Source organism: Protopterus annectens, chromosome 2.part1 (genome assembly GCF_019279795.1).
Source record: "Protopterus annectens isolate FY-2018-M chromosome 2.part1, PAN1.0, whole genome shotgun sequence".
In the NCBI taxonomy this organism is placed as follows: Eukaryota; Metazoa; Chordata; order Ceratodontiformes; family Protopteridae; genus Protopterus; species Protopterus annectens.
The window spans coordinates 1,230,564,836-1,230,585,663 of NC_056729.1; the positions used below are offsets into that span (position 1 = coordinate 1,230,564,836).

The 20,828-nt window shown below is 40.1% G+C and overlaps 1 protein-coding gene across 4 annotated transcripts in view; it reads left to right on the top strand.

Annotated features, from left to right (window-relative positions):
* FAM228B (family with sequence similarity 228 member B) overlaps positions 1-20,828 on the top strand; it is a 721,883-nt gene that overhangs the window by 133,016 nt on the left and 568,039 nt on the right. For all 4 annotated transcript variants that reach the window (XM_044062760.1, XM_044062761.1, XM_044062762.1 and 1 more), the window contains exon 3: positions 2,987-3,148. In XM_044062760.1, the coding sequence (XP_043918695.1) occupies positions 2,987-3,148 (162 nt within the window). The remainder of the gene's footprint in view (positions 1-2,986; positions 3,149-20,828) is intronic.

The following is a 20,828-nucleotide window of genomic DNA, read 5'->3' on the forward strand; positions in this document are numbered from 1 at the left end:
CTTCTGAATGAAGAAAACCCCACAGAAGCTGTATTGCCCCAGAAACAGTCTACGATGAGAGAAGAAGAGGAGTCCACCCTAGACGAAGTAAGAACAGCACTAAGGAAGATGAAGTCAGGGAAAACAGCAGGCTCAGATGAGGTCAGAACAGATGTGATAAAGATGCTGGGTGAGATAGGGGAGAAATGGCTCCTGAGGGTTCTAATAGCAGTGTGGAGAGAAAGGTGTATCCCAGATGACTGAAGAATAAGCATACTCATCCCAGTGTACAAGAACAAAGGGGACATCCACAGCTGTGGGCAGTACAGAGGCATCAAACTCCTATCACAGTGCATAAAAGGTCTGGAGAGGGTGATTGATGAACGGATACGCAGAGTAGTAGAATGTAAGGAGCAGTTCATATTCAGATCAGGATGCAGCACAATTGACCCAATCTTTGCATTGAGCAGATACTTGAGAAGAAGCTAGAGATGAGAAGAGAGTCCAACTGAGCATTCCTAGACTTGGAGAAAGCATATGACAAGGTCCCAAGAAAGCTGATCTGGGCAGTATTGCGGTGGTTTGAAGTCCCACAAACATTGGTAGAATTAGTGCAGGCTATGTACAAGGACCCAATGACTCAAGTACGAGCAGTGTTCGGCCTCACAGAGGGGTTCCTAGTGGGAGTGGGTGTACATCAGGGTTCAGCTCTGAGCCCACTGCTGTTCATACTGGTGATGGACTACATTAGCAAATAGGTTGGAGGGGACGGATCAACAAAGCTGCTGTATGCAGACAATGTGGCATTACAGGCAGACTCTGAGCTAGAACTGCAAAAAGGATAGGAGAATGGAATGTAAATCTGAAGGCACATAGGATGAAACTAAGCACATATAAGATGGAGGTAATAGCAGCAAATTGGGGAAATCAGACGAAGCTGAGAATAGAGATAGAAAGGAAGATAGTGGAACAGGTAAACAGCTTCAGGTATCTGGGAGGAGTAGTTGAGGAGAAGGGTAGTCTGAATGAAGAGATCAAAGATAGAATCAGAGGGGCTGCAGCCAACTGGCATAGAGTATCAGGTGTAGTCTGTGACAGAGGAATGCCAAGGAAGCTGAAAAGTAAGGTGTACAAGACAGTGGTGCGACCAGTACTACTGTATGGTACAGAAACCTGGGCATTAAAGGCAAAACAGTTGAAGAAGCTAGAGGTGATGGAAATGAAATGCCTGAGAAAGGTGGTAGGATGCACACTGTGGGACAGACAAAGAAATGAGAACGTAAGAGCAGAAGCCAAAGTAGCTCCAATTGCAGAAAAGAGCAAAGAGAACAGATTAAGGTGGTTTGGGCATGTGTAGAAAAGCAGAAGACAGTCTGCTGTGGAATATTTGAGACAGATGGGAAGAAGGTAAGAGGAAGCGAGGACATCCAGTAAAGAGGTGGATGGATTGTGTGAAAGAAGATCTGTGACAGTCAGGCATGAGTGTTGAAGAAGGCAGGAGTGTGGCACTGAATCGAGAGAGATGGCGACAATTAACAAGATACCCTAACCCTATGCAGAAAAAATGGGGAAAAGGGGGCTGATGATGATGATGATTTTGTGTGTGTGTGTGTGTGTGTGTGTGTGTGTGTGTGTGTGTGTGTGTGTGTGTGTGTGTGTGTGTTGATGGGCATTGCCTTTGCTTACTTCATTATATTTGCGCTGTCAGCCAACTAATCATGTTTTACTGTACATGTGTAATACAAAAATATTCAAATTATGCTTTGTTAGCAATTCATTAGGCAGTAAGCCTGGACATTCTGGATAGTATTGTACTGTGCTTTCTCCTCAGTGGAATTTGTCCACAGCATGTCATATACCATGTACTTCTATTGCTTGTGCTAGTCAAAAATAAGATGAGACTCAGCATACGACTGATGCTCTGTATGCAAGACTGAATCCCAAAGAAAGATTTGCTAAGCTGTTGTTGCAGTGGCTCATGTCTTTCTCTGCTCTTTTGATGTTTGTGTTGGAGTGAATATGGTTCAACAGCAGAGTCAGTGGAAAGCGATAGGATGGTTTTGTGACAGTGGTACCATAAACATGAAATTCTGCGGGTTGCCAATGTAAGTTTGAGGATAGTTAAGTACTCTTAGAATAACAATGTGTGATTAGGAGGGAATATATATTAAAAGTGAAATTCCTGTCTCATGGAAAATTTTCCATCCTATGAGATACAGTGATGCTAGTGTTAATATGTGTAAGTAGCAGGGCTGTGTGGGATGTTGCTGCCCACACTGGAGATACAAGGTGCTTGTCCTCTGTTACAGTGCTCTTAATAATGATAACAACATGGTTCACAGTTCACATTAATTGTACTTAACCAAATTCTGAAGGTTATAGATGCATTAGAATTTGGGATGCCTATGTCCTGTTTACCTGCTTTTGATACTGAAGATTGAGCCCTAAGCTTGCATTAGTGCATGTGAAACAGACAGCTAAAAATAATATGCATGCTGATGTTTACTTTATTTTTTAATTTTGATTTACTTTACCAGATGTTAAATATGCACTAAAATAATTTTGTCATTTGTTTTCCTGTATGTTGTTACGCTTCTCGTTAACAATTTTAATGTGATTTTAATAGTATATTTTTATATGCAACTAAACATGGTGGGTAATGTAATTTATCTGCTGTGGCACAAACTTCAGTGTACAATTTCTGCCTGTAAAAATAACAAAATAAAGTAACCTTTTTGGCACACTTGTTATCGCTTACTTCAGTACTGGCTCTTCATAAGTGACAAAGAAGTAACCTTTTTTACTGACATGTAATTATATATGAGAAGGCATGCCTGAGCATGTGGGAATAAGAGGATTTAATTATCTTTACTCGACTACAATGGAAACCTTCCAAGTACACTTATTTTATGTCACTATTACTTGTCAAGGCAAGACGCAGGAAGTATTCTGTGTGGTGATTCAGAATGAACTAATGATGTCACTTTATGAACTTTGTTTTCTTCAGCCTTCTACATTTTCAAGATCTGGCAGGCCAGTTCGGTGCTCATCAACACACGATAAACAAAATGCACCAGCTCTGTCATCCAGGAATATTCATACTACTGGCTGCATAAGGAGAAGGACTGCAAATGATTGGTTGTCACCCAAGTATTTCTCTTACATTCAGGTATGTTACTTTGCAAACAGCTATTAGTAAAATGTCTGTCTTTGACATATTGTAATTAAGCAAACACTAATTACATTATGCAAGACATTTTAAGCAACACCATGACCTTAAATAAATACTAGATTAGTAGTTTGATATTGGTGTCTCTGGAAAACCTACACTTCGTTTTAGTCTAAATATGTCATGGGAGTATGTTTAGATCACAGAAATTTACTGTAATTCCAAGCACAGTTTTTGCCATTGCCTTATCTTATGTGTGATTATAGAGCACTGCACCTGTAATATGCTTGTACCATTATATGACAATCAAATTTACTTGAAGCTGTGCTCCCTGGAGGAGCAGTAATACTGCGAGACAAAGCTGGACTGGGATCCATAGATAAATTTGCAGCAGTGCATCTCAGCTCACACTGTACGGCTGAGCCATGTTGCACCATTCTGCCATTTAGTGATGCAAAGTCATGTACATTCCCACAAAGGTAATACATCTTTAAGTGGAGAGTTGCATGACTATTAATAGCTTATATGGAGCAATGTTGCAATGATCAAGCTGAGCACCCTTCGAGCTAAGGAAATTCAATAGAAACTACATACAGGTGCGCAGTTCCATCCCTACACACACGCACACATGCACACACAGAACATTCCTACTATACCTACCTCAGGGTATTGGATTGGGAAGGCTAAGTAGAGCAGACTCTCACTAGAGATGGCTACTCTGCTGTACCCTATCTAGTAGCAGAGACCATGCATGGATGCACAGGCAAACTCACTGGATGGACACTTTGTCATTCACACACGCACCCCCCCCCCACACACACACACACACACACACACACCTACACATGTGCACCACTGAGGAAATGCACACACATACAACACCTTTTAAGTGCACACTCTGCATCCATAAGCTCCCATTCATACTGTCCACTGGTTACCTCAAACATTAGTAATCCACCTCAGACATTAGTCATCAACCACACAGGTTCACACAATCACAATAAATATTCACTCAGAGTGGCAGATCCACTTGCACACTATCCCTGTATCTCGCACACAAATACAAATAGACACATATTTACACACACACACACACACACACACACACACACACACACACACACACAAAACACACACTATATGCACAGGCTGCATTACCTGGATTGAGATTTCTATGCAGTGTGAAGCTTTGCTTCCCCTGAGGAGATTCCATCCTGCAGAAATGCATCATCATCTTCTTTTAGCTGTTCCCATTAGGGGTCACCACAGCGGATCACCTGTTTCCATTTCTTCCTCTCCTCTGCATCTTGCTCTGTCACACCAACCACCTGCATGTCCTCTCTCACCACATCCATAAACCTTATCTTAGGCCTTCCTCTTTTCCTCTTACCCGGTAGCTTCATCCTTAGCATCTTTTTCCCAATATACTCAGCATCCCTCCTCAGTACATGTCCAAACCAACGTAATCTTGCCTCTCTGGATTTGTCTCTAAACCTTGCAACCTGTTGAAATGCATATATCCACAAAATTAACTGGTATGGTAAACTTTTGCACTGCTCTTAAAGATAGCTTGCATAGTACACAGTCTATGACTTCAGTACTATGCAAGTTTTTTTTTAACTGAGCAGCACACAATGGGCTGCCTATAGACCCCATTAGGGTAGGATCTGACCCCCAAATACCACATTTATAAGTGGTCCATCAACTCTCACTGCTCAGTAATTCAGAGCTGCACTCTGTGAATCAGGACAAGCTTTGTAGTATAAAAAAACACCTTTTGTGACTTTGAATATTGGACAACGTAATTATGAATGCCACTCTTGTATGTGTTTTTTTTATTTATTTATGTATTTATTCATTCATTCATTCATTCTTTGTTGACTAGGCTAGTGACCTCTTTTCAAGAGAGACCTGAAATGGTATTTTTACTATTAGAACAAATTTGGCTAGTACATGAGGGAACATTCCCTACCCTTTTAGAAATGTACTGTGGGTTCTTTTACATCCACCTGAGCTACACCAACTCAAGCAGATGGAACCCCTGTTTAACGTCTCATCTGAAGGATGTGTAAACAAGTTATAGGAGTATTTTAAGATGTTATAAAGTGATTAAAAAAAGCAAGCATTCTGATGAACAGAGTAAACTTGAGTAAAAAGCACACATCAAGTGCAACGCTTCAGCAAGTAACTTTAATAAAAAAAAAAAAAAACGCATACAATAAACTGTACATTACAATGAAGCTACAGAATTCTGTCAAACTGTCATACTTGCCAAATTTATTGCACATGTACTCTTTACAGATTTCATTATATTCCTGCTACATTGTCACCTTCTAACTGTATTTATCTACACAAAGTCTGCAGGTGACTTCTTGTTTGTAGTCTGAAATTCCGTTCAACTAAAACTGACTGTGCAAAAGGGTAAACATGTTCTTTACTGTTCAGTGAAATGTAATCAAATAATTTGTATATGGCTCAGCAACTAATTAGAATGATAGTTATTCACATGTTGTGCTTAATACCTTTAGTTTAAAAAAAGTCAATGAAATTAAAAAAAAATGTTGAAGAGCAACATGCCATGCTATCTCAGCATGATGTTGGCAAAGTAAAACAGTTAAAATGTTGCATGATAAAATTTGATGTTTCAAAATCCGTCATTGTTACAGAAGCTTAAGTTATGTGGGTTTACCCTACCTGCACCAGCCAGCTTCCAAAAGCTTTGGGTGCATCCCAGGCATTCATCCTGCCGGGATCACACACAATGTTCCCTGTAAAAGGCAGGAAGATCATCAAAAGCTTTAGAGCTTTTTTTGCCACTGAAGTGAGTGCCTCTTTAACAGTCAACCTGTCAGTCGGTTGCAGTCTTTAAGCTGGGAGGATAACTCCCTGTTGAGAAAAGCCATCCTTTTCAACTGTCCAGATTTTTGGTTTGTTTTTCATAACATTTGTCTTTCTGGCAACTCACTGAGGATTAAAGTCATTAAATAATGACACACATTTGAGTTTCCCTTCGGAAAACACACGCTAATACAAAATGTGTTATTCTAGTAACTTTCTAAGTTTATATGAGTAATATTTAAAATCTGTTTCTATTTTGGGCCTCTGACCCCCATTAGTTTAGGGTTTGTCCAGGTTTCTTGTGTCAAGAATTTGATGGGTATGGGGAAAGCCTTTCTTCTAAAATTAATTTTTATGTAGGAAACTTGTATTGTTTTGGCAAAACTTTGTGTGTAAGTGTTTATGAAAACAAAGAAAAGGTTCATACATGGTTATTGTGTTAAATGTGTTCTTAGTTTTTGTGTAAACATTTTTTGAGGAAAAAGTTTAATGTATGACTTTTGTTTGTCTTTTCGGCTTTTCCCGGTTAGGGGTTGCCACAGCAGAACTCCGGTCCGCTAATGAGTGGCAGAAGATTTTTATGGTGCCGAGTTGCCACCTCGACGCCCAACCTTCAGCGAAGGCACGTCCATTCATGCATGTCTTTCGGAGGCCACTAAAACCTTATTTAGATTACCATTTAGATTGAGAAAGGTTATTCTACTTGTGGTGTACTGTCAGTGTAATACTTACCTCTGAAAACCCAGATGTTCATCATATTGACCATTGCTGTAGTAGCCTAATCTATATGGATTATATCCCACCAAGGATATAACAGCTGGCCAACTTCCAAAGATTCGGAGCACCTTCTACACACTCAAACCACTGGGCAGCTTGAGATGAGCTGTGTGAAAGACAGGTTTGGGCACAAAGCCTTTCAGAATTTTCCTGCCACTGAAGAGAGAGCTCCAGTGTAGACATCTGAGGATCAACAGCTTGTACTTTTCCATTGCTCGTCCTATAAGTTCCACGTTTACTACTTATTGCTTTAAAATGACTTTCCTGGTTAGGAATTTATATATATATATATATATATATATATATATATATATATATATATGAGGTTGTGTTATAACTGACTGCCATGAGACTTGACTGTAATTTTAAACTGGAGCCCACATGTTTTCCTGTCAGTTTAAAAGTTGTTTAAAACATTATAAAAACATTTTTTTTCTATGGAGAAACTGTTTAAATTTCGCCAGCCCCAAAAAGTAAAATAAAGAACTTTTTACTGGGGAAAAAGTGACTTTTGGGCACTTTGACATTTTACCAGCTTGTGCCACTTAACTTCTCCATTAAAAAGGAAATATTTTCTGATTGACCATGGAACAAACTACAGGTACCATGGTTGGTCCTTCTTACAGCCACAAGAAGGAATGCAAACAGCCTTGGCCAAAGCTGGTTCCTCAGACCACTCATCTTTTTTCCCCAGATCTCTCTGGTGTATCACATACAACAACTATGGACTGGGGCTTAGCCATATCCTCTGCAGCTGTTGGTGTCCCTTCAGTGGGCAAGGGAATGCCACTCTTGTCGGTCCTGAGAGAGGGAACAGGAAAGATTCCCTTGTTTAGTCAGAATGTTGTGCCCATTCTGGGAGAAGCTGCTGCTGCCATTAATAAATCATTTGCCTCAATTTTCTTGTCAAAAAGAATCCGAAATCTGAACATTTGTATACTCCTACACAAATTACCCTGGACATGAGTAGTTTATTGGGTATGGCTCAGCGTCTTCAGGCTATTGGCCCTTCTGGTATAAGAAAAAGGGATTCCTCTTTTTCAGAAGAACTTCAAGATTTTGAATCTAAACAGGAAGATGATGGGGAAGATGCAGGGATTTCTCCACAGATTTGTAACTCCGACACAGAGGAGAGTATGGTATCTAAATCTCCCTCTGAGGGATTCTCTTTCTGTGAAACTAGTTCCAGAATGTTCCAGTGTTTTCATTGGGAGAATAATACTATGAGCTATTACAACTGGAATTTCAAGAACATTCACCCATCCCACCAGTGCTATCAGCATTGGAGGATGTGTTTTTCACAAATTGCAACTTCCCTGATAGTTCATAGGTTCCTAAGTGTATACTAGGCTAATGACCACTAGATCCCTTAAAAGCCTAGTTGTGCAACCCAGATTTGACCCACAAATTTGATTTGTATTTTATTTATAGGGGATGATTTACTGACTGCTTTTGTCCATCAGAGGCTTAGGAGCCAGACCATAGGGGAATTTCTGATTACTCATCCACTGGTCCATGTTGCACTTAAATAGGGATGGGGATGAGCTCAGATTCACATGGATGGGGAGCCTGTTCAGAGAAAGGGAATTCCGTGAGAAACATGGCTGTTTCTACAGCATTTTATTTATAACATTTGTTGACCAGGAAAATCTGACTAAGACAGAGCCTATTTTCGGTGGAGGCCCAGGAAGAAATGCTCCAGTCAATTTGTTTTTGGAATGTGGGAGGAAATTGGAGTGCCCAGAGGAAACCCACACAAATGCAGGGAAGACATGCAGACTCTGCAAAGAAGGCACTCCAGACGAGAATCGAACCAGAGGACCTCTTGCTGTGAGGTGACAATGTTAACTGCTGCACTACTGTGCTAACATGTCCTATTTATGTCACAAGCAAAGTATGTCTTTTACTCTAGTAGTTCTGATGCTGTTTGTTTTACACATGTGCAAAATTATCATCAAAACAGGGTCTAGGGATACCTTGTATGAAAGGCAAATATCATCTCTAAGAAGTCTGTATGATAAAGAGTAAAGATACGAGCTTTAAGATGATCGGCAGAGGACATTGTGTTTACTCCCTGTATTCTATTTTTAAGGAGCTTTAGTGGATGTTACAGTTGCTGCATGTGTCTGGTCAGGTACATACCGAAGGAGGCATTATACTCTACGATGGGCTTGATGAGGGACGAGTAGAGTGGTGAGATGACCTCTCTGGGCCTAGATCAAGACTTGCTTATAAGTTTCTGCAACATGTAAGGCTTTCCTTGCTACCTTGTACACATGTTGGTCAAATGCAAGGTTGCTATCTACAGGAGTTCCCAGATCCCTGAGTAGTGAATCAATGTTTACATGCGTTTTTCTGGTGACATGGTTACCCAGGATGACAGACTTCCCAAAAGGTACTATAATGCATTTCTTGGTATTGAGTTTTAAGCCATGTCTTTGGCACAAAGCAGTTATCTGTGTTAGAACTTCTTGAAGGGTGTTCTCATCTTTGGGTGATTCGGACTGCTCCGAATTTGCAATCGTCTATACACTTGGTTAGCCAGAGGCCTTTGACGTTGGCTTTGACATCCAAGAAGTAGATGCCAAAGAGGAGTGGGCCTAGCACAGAGCCCTGGGGGACTCTAATGATGACTAACCATTTTGTGGAGGTGGCCTCACTGATTCTAACCTCTTGGGTTCTATCAGTGAGCCAGCTAGCTATCCAGCTTGTTATAAATGGGTTTATACCTAGTTCTGTAAGTTTGTTGGCAATGCTGGAGTTGGAGACATTGTATTAAAGGCTTAGCCAGACCTAGGTAGGCAGCATGCACAGTTTTCCCCTCATTCATTGCCTTAGTTACCTTTTCAAAGAAGTCCACTAGATTCAGTAAGCATGACCTTACTTTTACAAAACCAAACTGGGATGTTTCCAGTGTCTGGAGATCCCTATGTCCTTGTTGAGAATTCTTTCCATGTCTTTGCAAATGACACTAATCAGACTAATGGGTCTGTTGTTTCCAGGATCAGTTGAAGGTCGTCTCTTATGAAGGGGATGACCATCACATTCCTGCATTCACGTGGCACGAAATCTGTTTTAAGACTGTAGTTAAATAATGACCCCAGGGGTCCTGATGAGTCATATTTTACATTATTCAAGAGGCATCCTGGGGTGTTATCAGGGCCCACTGAGACCATGTTCTTGGCTATAGAAAGTGCAGTCAGTACATGCTCCCTAGTTATAGTTGGAGGGGTTTGTTTGAGAGTATTATTGGAGGGGATAGTTGAGGGTGAGGGGGGTAAAGATGGAACTGAATTTGTCCACTAATAGGTTCACTATATTGTCAGGCTCTGTGATTGTGGCAGCATTTAGCACCAGCTCAGTATATCATTGTGTGCTGCTCTTCAGGTTTCTGACATAGCTGTAGAAAGCCTTATGGTCATTTTTCACCTGGAAGGATATCTTTACCTCAAAATTGACTTTGTTTGACCTAATTAGTCCTGTTAGTTGCCTATTTACTTTGAGTTTTTATTTTTATGGGAATTACCCTTCCTGACTTTGCCATATTTTTTGTTCTTTTGTTCTATGTCCTGTTTAATTTGGGATGTCACCAGGGCATTTTTTTTTCTGGTGTTAGTTCTGGGCTTGCTTCTGGTAGGTACAACAGCCTCTATGCAGCCATTGACATAGTTGTACAGAGTTTCTGAGAGCAGTTCAGCATAGGTTGGTGTCTGGTGTCTTCCTGGAATTTGGGATGAGCACTGAATTTTGACAAACCATCACTTAACAGGTAAGTTGCCTTGGAATAGTTGCTAACTGTTACTGTTTTAATGGGATTATGGAGTTGATTTTGATTTTGAAGGAGACAGCTTTATGCTCAGACCTTGTCAGGGAGGACAAGACATTGGGGGGTGCAGCATTCTCTCGTATTTGTAAGCACAAGGTCCAGTATGCTGGAGCCACTAGTGGGCATATTCACTATTTAGTCAAGGGTGTTTATGTTACCAAAGTCCAGGAATCTGTATGCCTGTAGATTTGAGGTTGTGTAGGATTCCCAATCTATAGAGAAGTAATTAAAGTACCCCTTGAGTAGGGTGTTAGGCTGGATGGTAATTGTCTTCAGTAGGTTCAAGTATGCTTTGTGAGCTTCTTGGGACAAGGAGGGTAACCTGTAGCTGGTTAGGATATGGTATGGGGATTTGTCTGTGGTGATCTGCACGTGGAAGAACTCCAGCATGTCATCCTTTTTTTCTTACCCTAGAAGAATGCTTGTTACTGAAGTATATTGACACTTCCACCTTTAGCCCTTGCCTGTGCAGCTACTGGTCTAAAAGTGTTGAAGACACTGAAACCTTGCACTGCTGGTGTGTTCTCTGCTGTTTAAACCATGTCTCAGTAGCTGCACAGATATCTATATTCTCCAGGATGAGAAGGGGTTTAAACCATGTCTCTGTAACTGCACAGATATCTATATTCTCCAGGATGAGAAGGGCATTAAATCATGTCTCAATAACTACACAGATATCTATATTCTCCAGGTTGAGAAGGGCTTTAAACCATGTCTCAATAACTGCACAGATATCTATATTCTCAAGTGTGAGGAGGGCTTGGAGGGAGTGTAACTTTTTATATAGGCTCCTGACATTAAGCAGAAACACACTGAGGTTCTGTTGAGTTGATTTTGCTATGTTGGTAAGTTGATCAATTTGGCATTGCCTAAAAAAGGTCACTATGGGGGCGAACAAAACCTTAGCCAGTATTTGATAGCCTAGAGGGGAAAGTTGCAGATCATCCTTGGCATACAATATAGTCTGTTGACCATGTCCTCACATGCTGACAAATATTGGATTCCCTTGGAATGACACCAGAAAGACAGCTAGTGGTTGAAATCAATCATTTTTTGCTTGTATTGTGGCAATATCCTTGATGATGGTAACATGCTGCTCAGTGCTAGGCTCATAACAGCCTGAAACACATATTCTGAAAGCTCTATAAAGTCTCTTTTCATATAGTCCAAGACAGATAGATTGTATAAGATTCCTCAATCTTTCATGTTTTTATGCATTCATCCCAGACCTGTACCAGCAGGTATACCTTTAGTTAATCTGGCTGCCAGTAAACATATGGTTAATTCCAATCCTTCCCTTTCAGACAAGAATGGTAAAATACTTTAAGTATGGAGAAATGTGTATGTTCCTGCAACTTTGATTTTCAGAATTCTAAATTGTCAGGCTTATATCTTAGTTTATTTTTGACTAATTATGAAACTGTGAAGAATGTGTTATCTACAGTTTCTTCTTTTGAGCAAAACCCTGCTTTGAGCGGTTAAGCATCTTCCATTTCCCAGGTCGCTACTCATTGCTTAAAGTGTGTTTGAGTCTGTTGATACTTCTTCCAGTGCTATGGCCACTGGTAATGTGTTGAGGAGGTTTGCCTGGCTGCATTCTCAGAACCTCCCAGAAGATGTAAAAAAAATGTGGTTTTAAGTTCTCCTTTGAATAAACATCTGTTTTTTTGGACCCTCTGCTCAGATGTTATCAAAAAATGTGATGAGAGAAGTAACCTGATTAAAGGAATCCCAGATTTTTCAAAGGATTCCCTACCCAGTCATCCAGTTTTGGCAAGAAATGAAATAACAGACCGTATAATTGAACATAAATCCGAAATTAGAAGGATGGTCATGACCAATGCACTAACTAAGCACCTTAAGGAAAAGGGATCGACACATAAATTTAAAGTGTTGCGAGTACTACATGTAAATATGAGAGGTGGAGATTTTGGAAATAAGTTGAGTATAGCTGAATATAGATGGATAACCATGTTGGAAACAGATAAATATCCAGGCTTGAACAATATGGTTAGTCTAAAACCTATATTAGTAGCCAAACAAAAGAAATATAAAGAATGTCATGCACAGGCATATTGAATACTAGAATGTTGATGAAAATGGTTTATCCTAGCAATATGGCTTTAAAGCTCTATTAATGTTGTTTAATTGATATGGATTTTTTATTGGTTGGTTGTGTCATGTGTTTTTAGAGAGATACTTATTTATACTGTGAACAAGATGTTTAATTCATACCGATGAAGGGTGTTACCCAAAAGCTTTATTCTGTTATTTTTGAATAAAAGAGAGTGCTGCTTTACTGCTTTTTGTTTCATTTGAAGTCCTGCTGTAGCAGTGAGACTTTTCTACAGTTGGTGTTTTGCTTAAATGTTGGTATTGTTTGAGCCTTCTGTGGACACTTGTGAGGAAGAGGATGACACAACCTATGCAAAGTGGAAAAAGAGATGGCCAAATTGCTCAGGTTGAAAGAGATTCCATTCGAAGCTTATTACAACTATCTGGCAACCCCCTTTTGCTTAATGCAACAGGAAATGGTGAAGGTAATGACAGTTTATTAACATAGAGACATTATTGTTAAAGCTAGAAAGAAAAGTGCAATCTTTTAAGCAACTCCAATAGCAGCGGCTGAGATTTAATGCTTATTTGGGGCTGAATGTTGTTCCAAGGGGGTTAAGAATACTGAAAATGCCATCTTATGCTAATACTTATCCTGAGTTGTTAAAACAATGGCAAGAGCTAAATCTAAAGCTAAGTAATGACTATATGGTTCTTATGAACCAATTTTTCACAAAAATAGAACAAGACCAAAATGACGAAATAATGAAGTTAAAAAATGAAATACTGCTATGTAATGACTTTAATAATGTTTCTAACCAATATCAGCAGATGCTTGACAGACTAAATATGTTGGATAAAACAACTAAACTTCGAAAATTAAGAAGCAACATTAATGATTTTAACCAAAGGCCATATTTTTTCTTGGCCTAAAAATTACTTTAAAAATAATCAAAATGGTAAATTTATGAGAGTAATCAGCCAAGAAAGGGAAGAATGGATAGACTTGATTCCTTTTCAGCTGAAAAACAGTGTCTGACTAATTTAAATAGCTCTTTGAGCTCAGCAACCAATAGGGAAGAAGGGGGGGGGCCTAAGTGAGTGGAATGCTGAGACAGATTGTGATGCTGAGGAACATAACGGTGTCATAGGGGAAGCAGTAAATCAACAAATAGAGGCTGTGCAACCTCAGAACGTCAGCACATTGAGAATTTCAGTACAAGGAAGAGAGGATAATGGCACAGCAGCTGTAACGCCGCAGAATGAGGCTTTCCCATCTGAGACCAGTGTCTTTAAACATGCCAGAGATGGTGGAACAATGAAAATGGACAGAGTCAAGAGGTCGTTCGCAGCAGCAGAACCAGGTTACAATGAAAAGGAAAAACGACAGCCCACAAACTTCCAGCAAGCTGAGCCGAAGATAAGTACTATATATAATGGACTGATAGTAAACTTTTCAAACTTTAATGTAAGTGATTCACATATAAATTTATTTAAGAAAGGTTTACAGTTTATACCATCTAGAAGTGATGGTCTTGTAAATGTACTAACAGATTTACGCTTTTCTGTAGAAACATAAGCCTTAAATTGTTTTTTGAAAATTAAATGACTGTGGGGAGTTTAGAGCATAAAAAAATCAAGTGTTTTCATGCCTGTGCATTGTCCTATTGTGAATGCTTTATTACATGCATGTTAAGAAGATTTAAGGTTGTTATATAGGAAATTAAATAAATATCCTAAAAGTAAAAAACATTTCAATTTAAAGTATGATGAATATAAGGCATTATGTGAATTAAAAAAAAGCAGATCATTTGATTGTCAAGCAAGCAGATAAAGGTGGAGCAATAGTATGGTATGACAAATGTGTATATTGCAGCTATGAATATTTTTTAAATGATGATAAAACTTTTAAAGAGGTGAATTTTGCTGACATTAGGAAGTTAATATCAAAAGTTAATATGTTCATAGGTTCATAGGTAGGTACTAGGCTATCTGCCCGAAGGCATTTATAAGCCTAGCCGGAATGTTTTGGTTTTCGCCGCCCCCTTAGATTAGTTCCCTGTGCCTCTGTTCAGCAGAGCCATTGAAGTGATCCCTGAGGTAAACTTTCTGTTTCCCATCCACTCGCCAAGGTTTCTCTTGAAGAGGGTTAGCGAGGAGCTCTGCCTAATGCAGATTGGAATCTTGTTCCAGAGCATGGGAAGTCTCTGGGACAGGATCCCTCCAGCACGTCCTGTTTATTGTTGTGGTGAAGTTTAGATCCCTGGAGTGTGTGGCTCGAGAGGATATGTTTTTTTTAGGTGGAGCATATCCATCAATTCTGGGTCGGACATGGCCTTGTATGTCAGGCAGAGATCACCTCTGAGTAGGCGTAGGGCATCTGCTTGAGACCAGTGATCCCCTTGGTGAGGTACTTCTGTGGTCTTTCCAGTTGTTGCAGGTGTCTTGTAAGGTACATCCCAAATGGGGCATTGTACTCTCTGATGGGTCTGATGAGTGATGCGTAGAGGGGCCCAATGACCTCTTTCAATCTGGATGCAAACACTTTTGTGATTAGGTGGGTCACATAGAAGGATTTTCTAACCACTTTGGCAATGTGATTATCAAAGGAGAGGTTACTATCTACTTGGTTCCCCAGATCCCTTATTACGTCTTCCATATTTAGGGGGCTACCACCTATGTCGTAGTTTGTGGGTACTTTTCCAAAGGGGATGACTATGCACTTTTTGGCATTTAGTTTGAGGCCATGGTTTTGACACCAGGTATCTGTCTCAGTGAGACCCTTTTGGAGGATGTCTGTGTCAGCCGAAGAGTCAGTTATAGCCCCTAGTTTGCAGTCATCTGCGAACTTGGTCAGCCATAGTCCTCCTGTGCTTGCTTGTACCTCTGAGAAGTATATGCCTAACAGGAGGGGTCCTAGGACTGAGCTCCCGCAACTCTTACCATGTGGGTTCTGTCCGTGAGTCAGTTGGCAACCCATCTCGTGGCATAGGGGTTTATGTTCAGGCTGGTGAGCTTGTCTATAATACCTGAGTGGGTAATGGTGTTGAAGGCCTTTGCGAGGTCTAGGTAGGCTGTGTGGACCACCTTTCCGTCGTCTATAGCCTTGGTAACTGTCTCAACAAAGTCCACCAGGTTTAGGAGGCATGATCTGCCCTTAACAAAGCCTAACTGGGTAGAGTCCAGTGTTCAGAGGTTCCCAATGTCTCTGTTAATGAGATCCATGATGATGTGCTCCATAGCTTTGCAGACCAAGCTAGTCAGGCTTATAGGGTGATAGTTCCTGGGGTCCGTTGTGGCTCCACCTTTTTGGAGTGGAATAACCATTGCTGTGCGCCACTCTGTGGGCACGTAGCCTGTGGAGAGGCTGAGTTTAAACAGTGTGTTTAGGTGAGGGGTTAGTTCATCTTTGAGCTCCTGTAGGACGCAGCCTGGGACATTGTCCGGTCCCATTGATGCTGTGTTTTTGGCTTTGGAGAGGGCTGTTTTAACCTGAGTTTCTCTGATTTCAGGAGCACTATATTCTTCTGGTATAGTTATGAGCCCTTTTGGGGGTGAGAGGGGGTGAAGATTGCACTGAACCTGTCTGCCAGGATGTTGGCTATATCAGTTGGTGCAGTGTATTTTGTGCCATTCTGCACTAACTCCAAGCAGATCTGAGAATTGCCACGTAGATTCTTGACATAGCTAAATAATGCTTTGTGGTTATCTTTGGAGTCCATGGCAATTTTTCTTTCGAAGCTAGCCTTGGATGATTTTATGAGGGAACGTAGTTTCTTGCTGATACTGATCAGGGATGCCTTCCCTTCTTGGGATTTTACTCTTTTCTGTACTAGTTTTCTTCTTCTATTGTATAGCTTGTTTATGGCAGGGGTCCACCAGACTGGTTTTCTTTTCTTGGAGGAGTGAGTCTTGGTTTTGTTTGGGATAGCACGATCCATGCATTCTTATAGGTGCCCATAGAGAGCATTAGTAAAGGATTTTGCAGCTTGGACAGCATTATCCTTTAGCATGGGAGCCTTGAAACTTCCCACCTCGGTCTTAAGTTACGTGAAGTTTGCTTTTGAGAAGTTTTTCACAGTGGTTTCTTTGACCGGGGGTGGTGGCGGAATGTGGCTATCCAGAGTGATTAGTTTATGGTCAGATCTAACCAGCGAAGGGTTGACCTCCAGTGTGGAACACCGGTCGCCCATGTTGGTGATGACCAGGTCCGATATGTTGTCACCTCTGGTGGGGGTGTTGACTAGTTGATCAAGGGCGTTTGAGTTTATACATTCTAGGAAATGTTGGTCAAGGGAGTTTGTACTTGAGTAGTTCTTCCAGTTAATGTCTGGGTAATTGAAATCACCCAATATCAGGGTATTTGGTAGGACCTTTATGTTTCCCAGTGTTTCCAGGAATGCTTATTGTGGGTCCTGGGACATGGTGGGTGATCTGTAGCAAGCTATAATTTGAATATCAGTTTTGCCCATTGTTAGTTGCACGTGGATGATCTCTGAAGCATCGTGCTTTGCCACTAAACAGGAGGTGTGGGTATTCTTGATGAATATGGATACTCCCCTGCCTTTTGTATTTCGGTCCGGGTTTTGTGGCCGAAATGTATGGTATGAGTTGTAGCCTGGTAGTGCTGGGGGGCTCTCTGGGGCCTTAAACCAGGTTTCTGTTTTCTGCACATATATCGATTTTCTCCATACTGAGGAGTGCCTCGAGTGTGTGCATTTTGAGGTTTAGACTTCTGGCATTGAGTAGCATTACTCTCAGTTTTTTGTTACTTGTGCTATTTACGGCAGTGGGTTTTTCTTTTGAACCTTGCCTAAAAAAGGCACTCTGGGGGTGGCAAGAGCCTTGGCCAGTATTCGAAAGCCTAAGGGTGACAGGTAAAAGCCATCTCTAGTGAAGCAGCGTGGCTTGTCGAGCATGTCATCCCAGGCTGACAGACACTGGATCCCCTTTGAATGACACCAGAAGCTTAGCCAATTGTTGAAATTGATAATTTTTTCTCTATACCATGGTATCATTCTTGGTGAGGGCAAGATGCTACTCAGGGTCAGGGTCATACCAGCCTGAGCTACGTGATCAGAGACCTCCTTCATGTCTCTTTTCATGTAGTCCAGGTAGGTACTGCTCAAGTCATTCAAACCAACATGGACAATGACAGAGTCATATTTGTACTTGTTCTGGAGTGACCTGAGTGCTTGTGTTATGTGGTGGATCCTGGCACCTGACAGGCAGCTAACAGTAACCTTCTCCTTGTTCAGCCTAGTGTGCCTGACTATAGAGTCACCTATTACTAGTGAGTTGGGTATGTTATTTTGCCTTAAGGGCTGTGATTGCATGTACACTGGTTTTGTGAAGTATGTGTTTCATGGTTTGTGTTGGGGGGGTGGAGGTTGCTTGGATGTCTGATTTGGAGGTCTCTGTTGCTTTTGCAGATTTTCATTTAGAGCCTCCGAGTACGTTTTCGTGTATTTATGTGTGTTTTTTGCCGGTGCTGGTTTCATAGGTCTATGTAAGACTGGTGGTGTGATGCAAGTAATTCCTTTCTCCTCTTGACTGCCTGGTCCAGTCTTGGGTTGAGAGAGCTTAGCCTTCAGTTTGGCTGTATAATTGCATCTCTCGCATGTATTAGTGTTTGGTGGAAGGAGGAGAGGGTTGTCTGTGTACATGAGGCAATTGTAACATTGCCTCAAAATGCCCAGATTCACCAGTTGGACCGGAGAGTACACCTGAAATTGCCCTTTGGACATGCCTGGATAGGTACAGTGAACTGTTTTACTGATTGGCTGGTAAGGTCGAATAGAGAGCCTTGTCCTTCTCTACAGTATAGGAGAGTCTAGTGCTAAGGTTTATTAGTGCTTGCTATGAGTTTTGAGCAAGTGCCGGGAAGAGAAGTGAATGATTTGAGTGCTTAAGTTGAAAGTTTGTCTAGCTCGAAGGGAAAAATTGAAGAGTAGACTTTCTGGAGCTGGGAATAGTTATACCCTGGCTAACTGGCGCTCCCTGGCCCGCAAAACCGCTCTAAAGCAGGTTTTATAGCAGGGAAATGAAAGAGATAGAAATTAGCCCAAAATGGCCAATAAACTACTAATTTCTGGGCTGAAACCACTCCTCCAGGGACAGATAGGCTGCTCAAAGCTCCCTCTCTCACAGTGAACAAAGAAATTTCCTTCTATCCAATTATGGTATGGGCAAACACAGAAACTTGTAACACAGCCCTGAATTCAGCACTAACCTGAAAACTGGACTATACTAGCTTAGAAAGGTGAGACAACAAGTATATTTTTGTTGTTTTTTTCAGAAACTAAAGCAGATACAATCAAAACAACACTTTAAATGCACAGAAATGGCCATCACACTTGAGTGTGTAGCCTACAACAGTTAAACACAAAAACGACTTTGTTAAAGTGCAGGCAGTAACATAATACCTAGTTTTTGTATGACTTACAGCTGCAGGGGAATATCTCCACAGAATTATTTAATTATCTAACTGTTACATGCCCAATCACCCCTATTATATATGGTATACCTAAGATACATAAATCCCTCATTGAACCCCCATGAGACCAGTTTTATCAAGTAGGGGTTGGGTAACCGAACCATTATCTATATATATGTGCAGAATGTCTTGAAATATAAATCCCTCATTGAACCCCCATGAGACCAATTGTATCAAGTAGGGGTTGGGTCACCGAACCATTATCTATATATATGTGCAGAATGTCTTGAAACAATATCTACCATTATGTTCCATTTATGTTAAAGATACAAATTATTTTTTGAAAAAGCTTTATGAATGGTATAAATATAGGAAGACTAGTGACACTTATTTGTTGGTGACCTTGGACATAAATTTGTTATTTACTGTAATACCTAATGAGTATAGTATAAATGCAGTACGTGAATTTCTGTGTGCAAAGACAAGAAGGAATGGGACTAGCATAGAAACTGTATATAGTATGATAGAAATGGTTCTAACAAATAATGTATTTCTATTTAATGGTAATCTATATTTGCAAATTTCAGGTGTGGCCATGGGTACTCCCATGGCCAACACCTATGCTAATATTGTTCTGAATCAATGGGAAGAAGAATATATATATATGGCGAAAGGAATATGTATAAGGAAAATGTCCAATTTTACCAACGTTTTGTGGATGACTGCTTTTTAATATGGGATGGAGATGTTGAAAACTTATTAAAATTTTGTTGAATGTTTCAACAGCAGTACAACATTTTTGAAATTTAAGATGAGCTGTTCTGCAGAGAAAATAAGTTATTTAGATGTATTATTGTATAGAGAAGGCATGAAATTAGAAACAACAGTATATAGAAAGGATGTACAAGTTAACAGATATACTCATGCTAGGAGTTTGCATTTTAAACATGTATTTCATGGAATAGTAAAAAGTCAGTTACTAAGAACAAGCAGGTTAAAAACAAATGGAAAAATGCAAGGAACAATTGAAAATATTAGCTGAGGAATTTAAGGAAAGGGGATATAATGAAGCCCTAGTGTATAGGAGTATACGAGAAATATTGGAGGAAAGGGATAGAACAGCATCCCCTGTATTTAGTGACATCCCATAAACACATATGGGTACAAATGAAAATAAAAATCAACTAATATATATTACATCTCAAAATAATTTAAGTAAGAAAATAGAAAATACTATAGAAAAAAACTGGCATATACTGCTATCTATGCCGGAAATGAGATCCATTGTAAGTGAAAAACCAAGATTTGCACACAGGAATTGTTTGAATTTAAAGAGAGATTTGTGTTATAAAGATTTTAATTTAAATAATAGGGAAAGGACATTCAGTAATAAGAAGGGCACAATGCCATGTTATAACTGCAGCTGTTGCACAGATATATGTAGTAAATTAGAATTTGAACATTCTATAAGTAAGGAAATATATAAGGTGGACTGTTATGCAACATGTAATACTGAATTAATAGTATACTTGGCTACTTGCATGGTGTGTACAGGATTTTATGTAGGTAAATGTTCTAGGTGGCTGAAAGACCATATAATTGATCATAAATCAGAAATTAAAAGGATGATAATGACCAATACACTAGCTAAGCACCTTAAGGAAAAAGGATCGACACATAAATTTAGTTTTAAAGCGTTGTAAGTACTACATGTGAATATGAGAGGTGGGGATACTGTAAATAAGTTG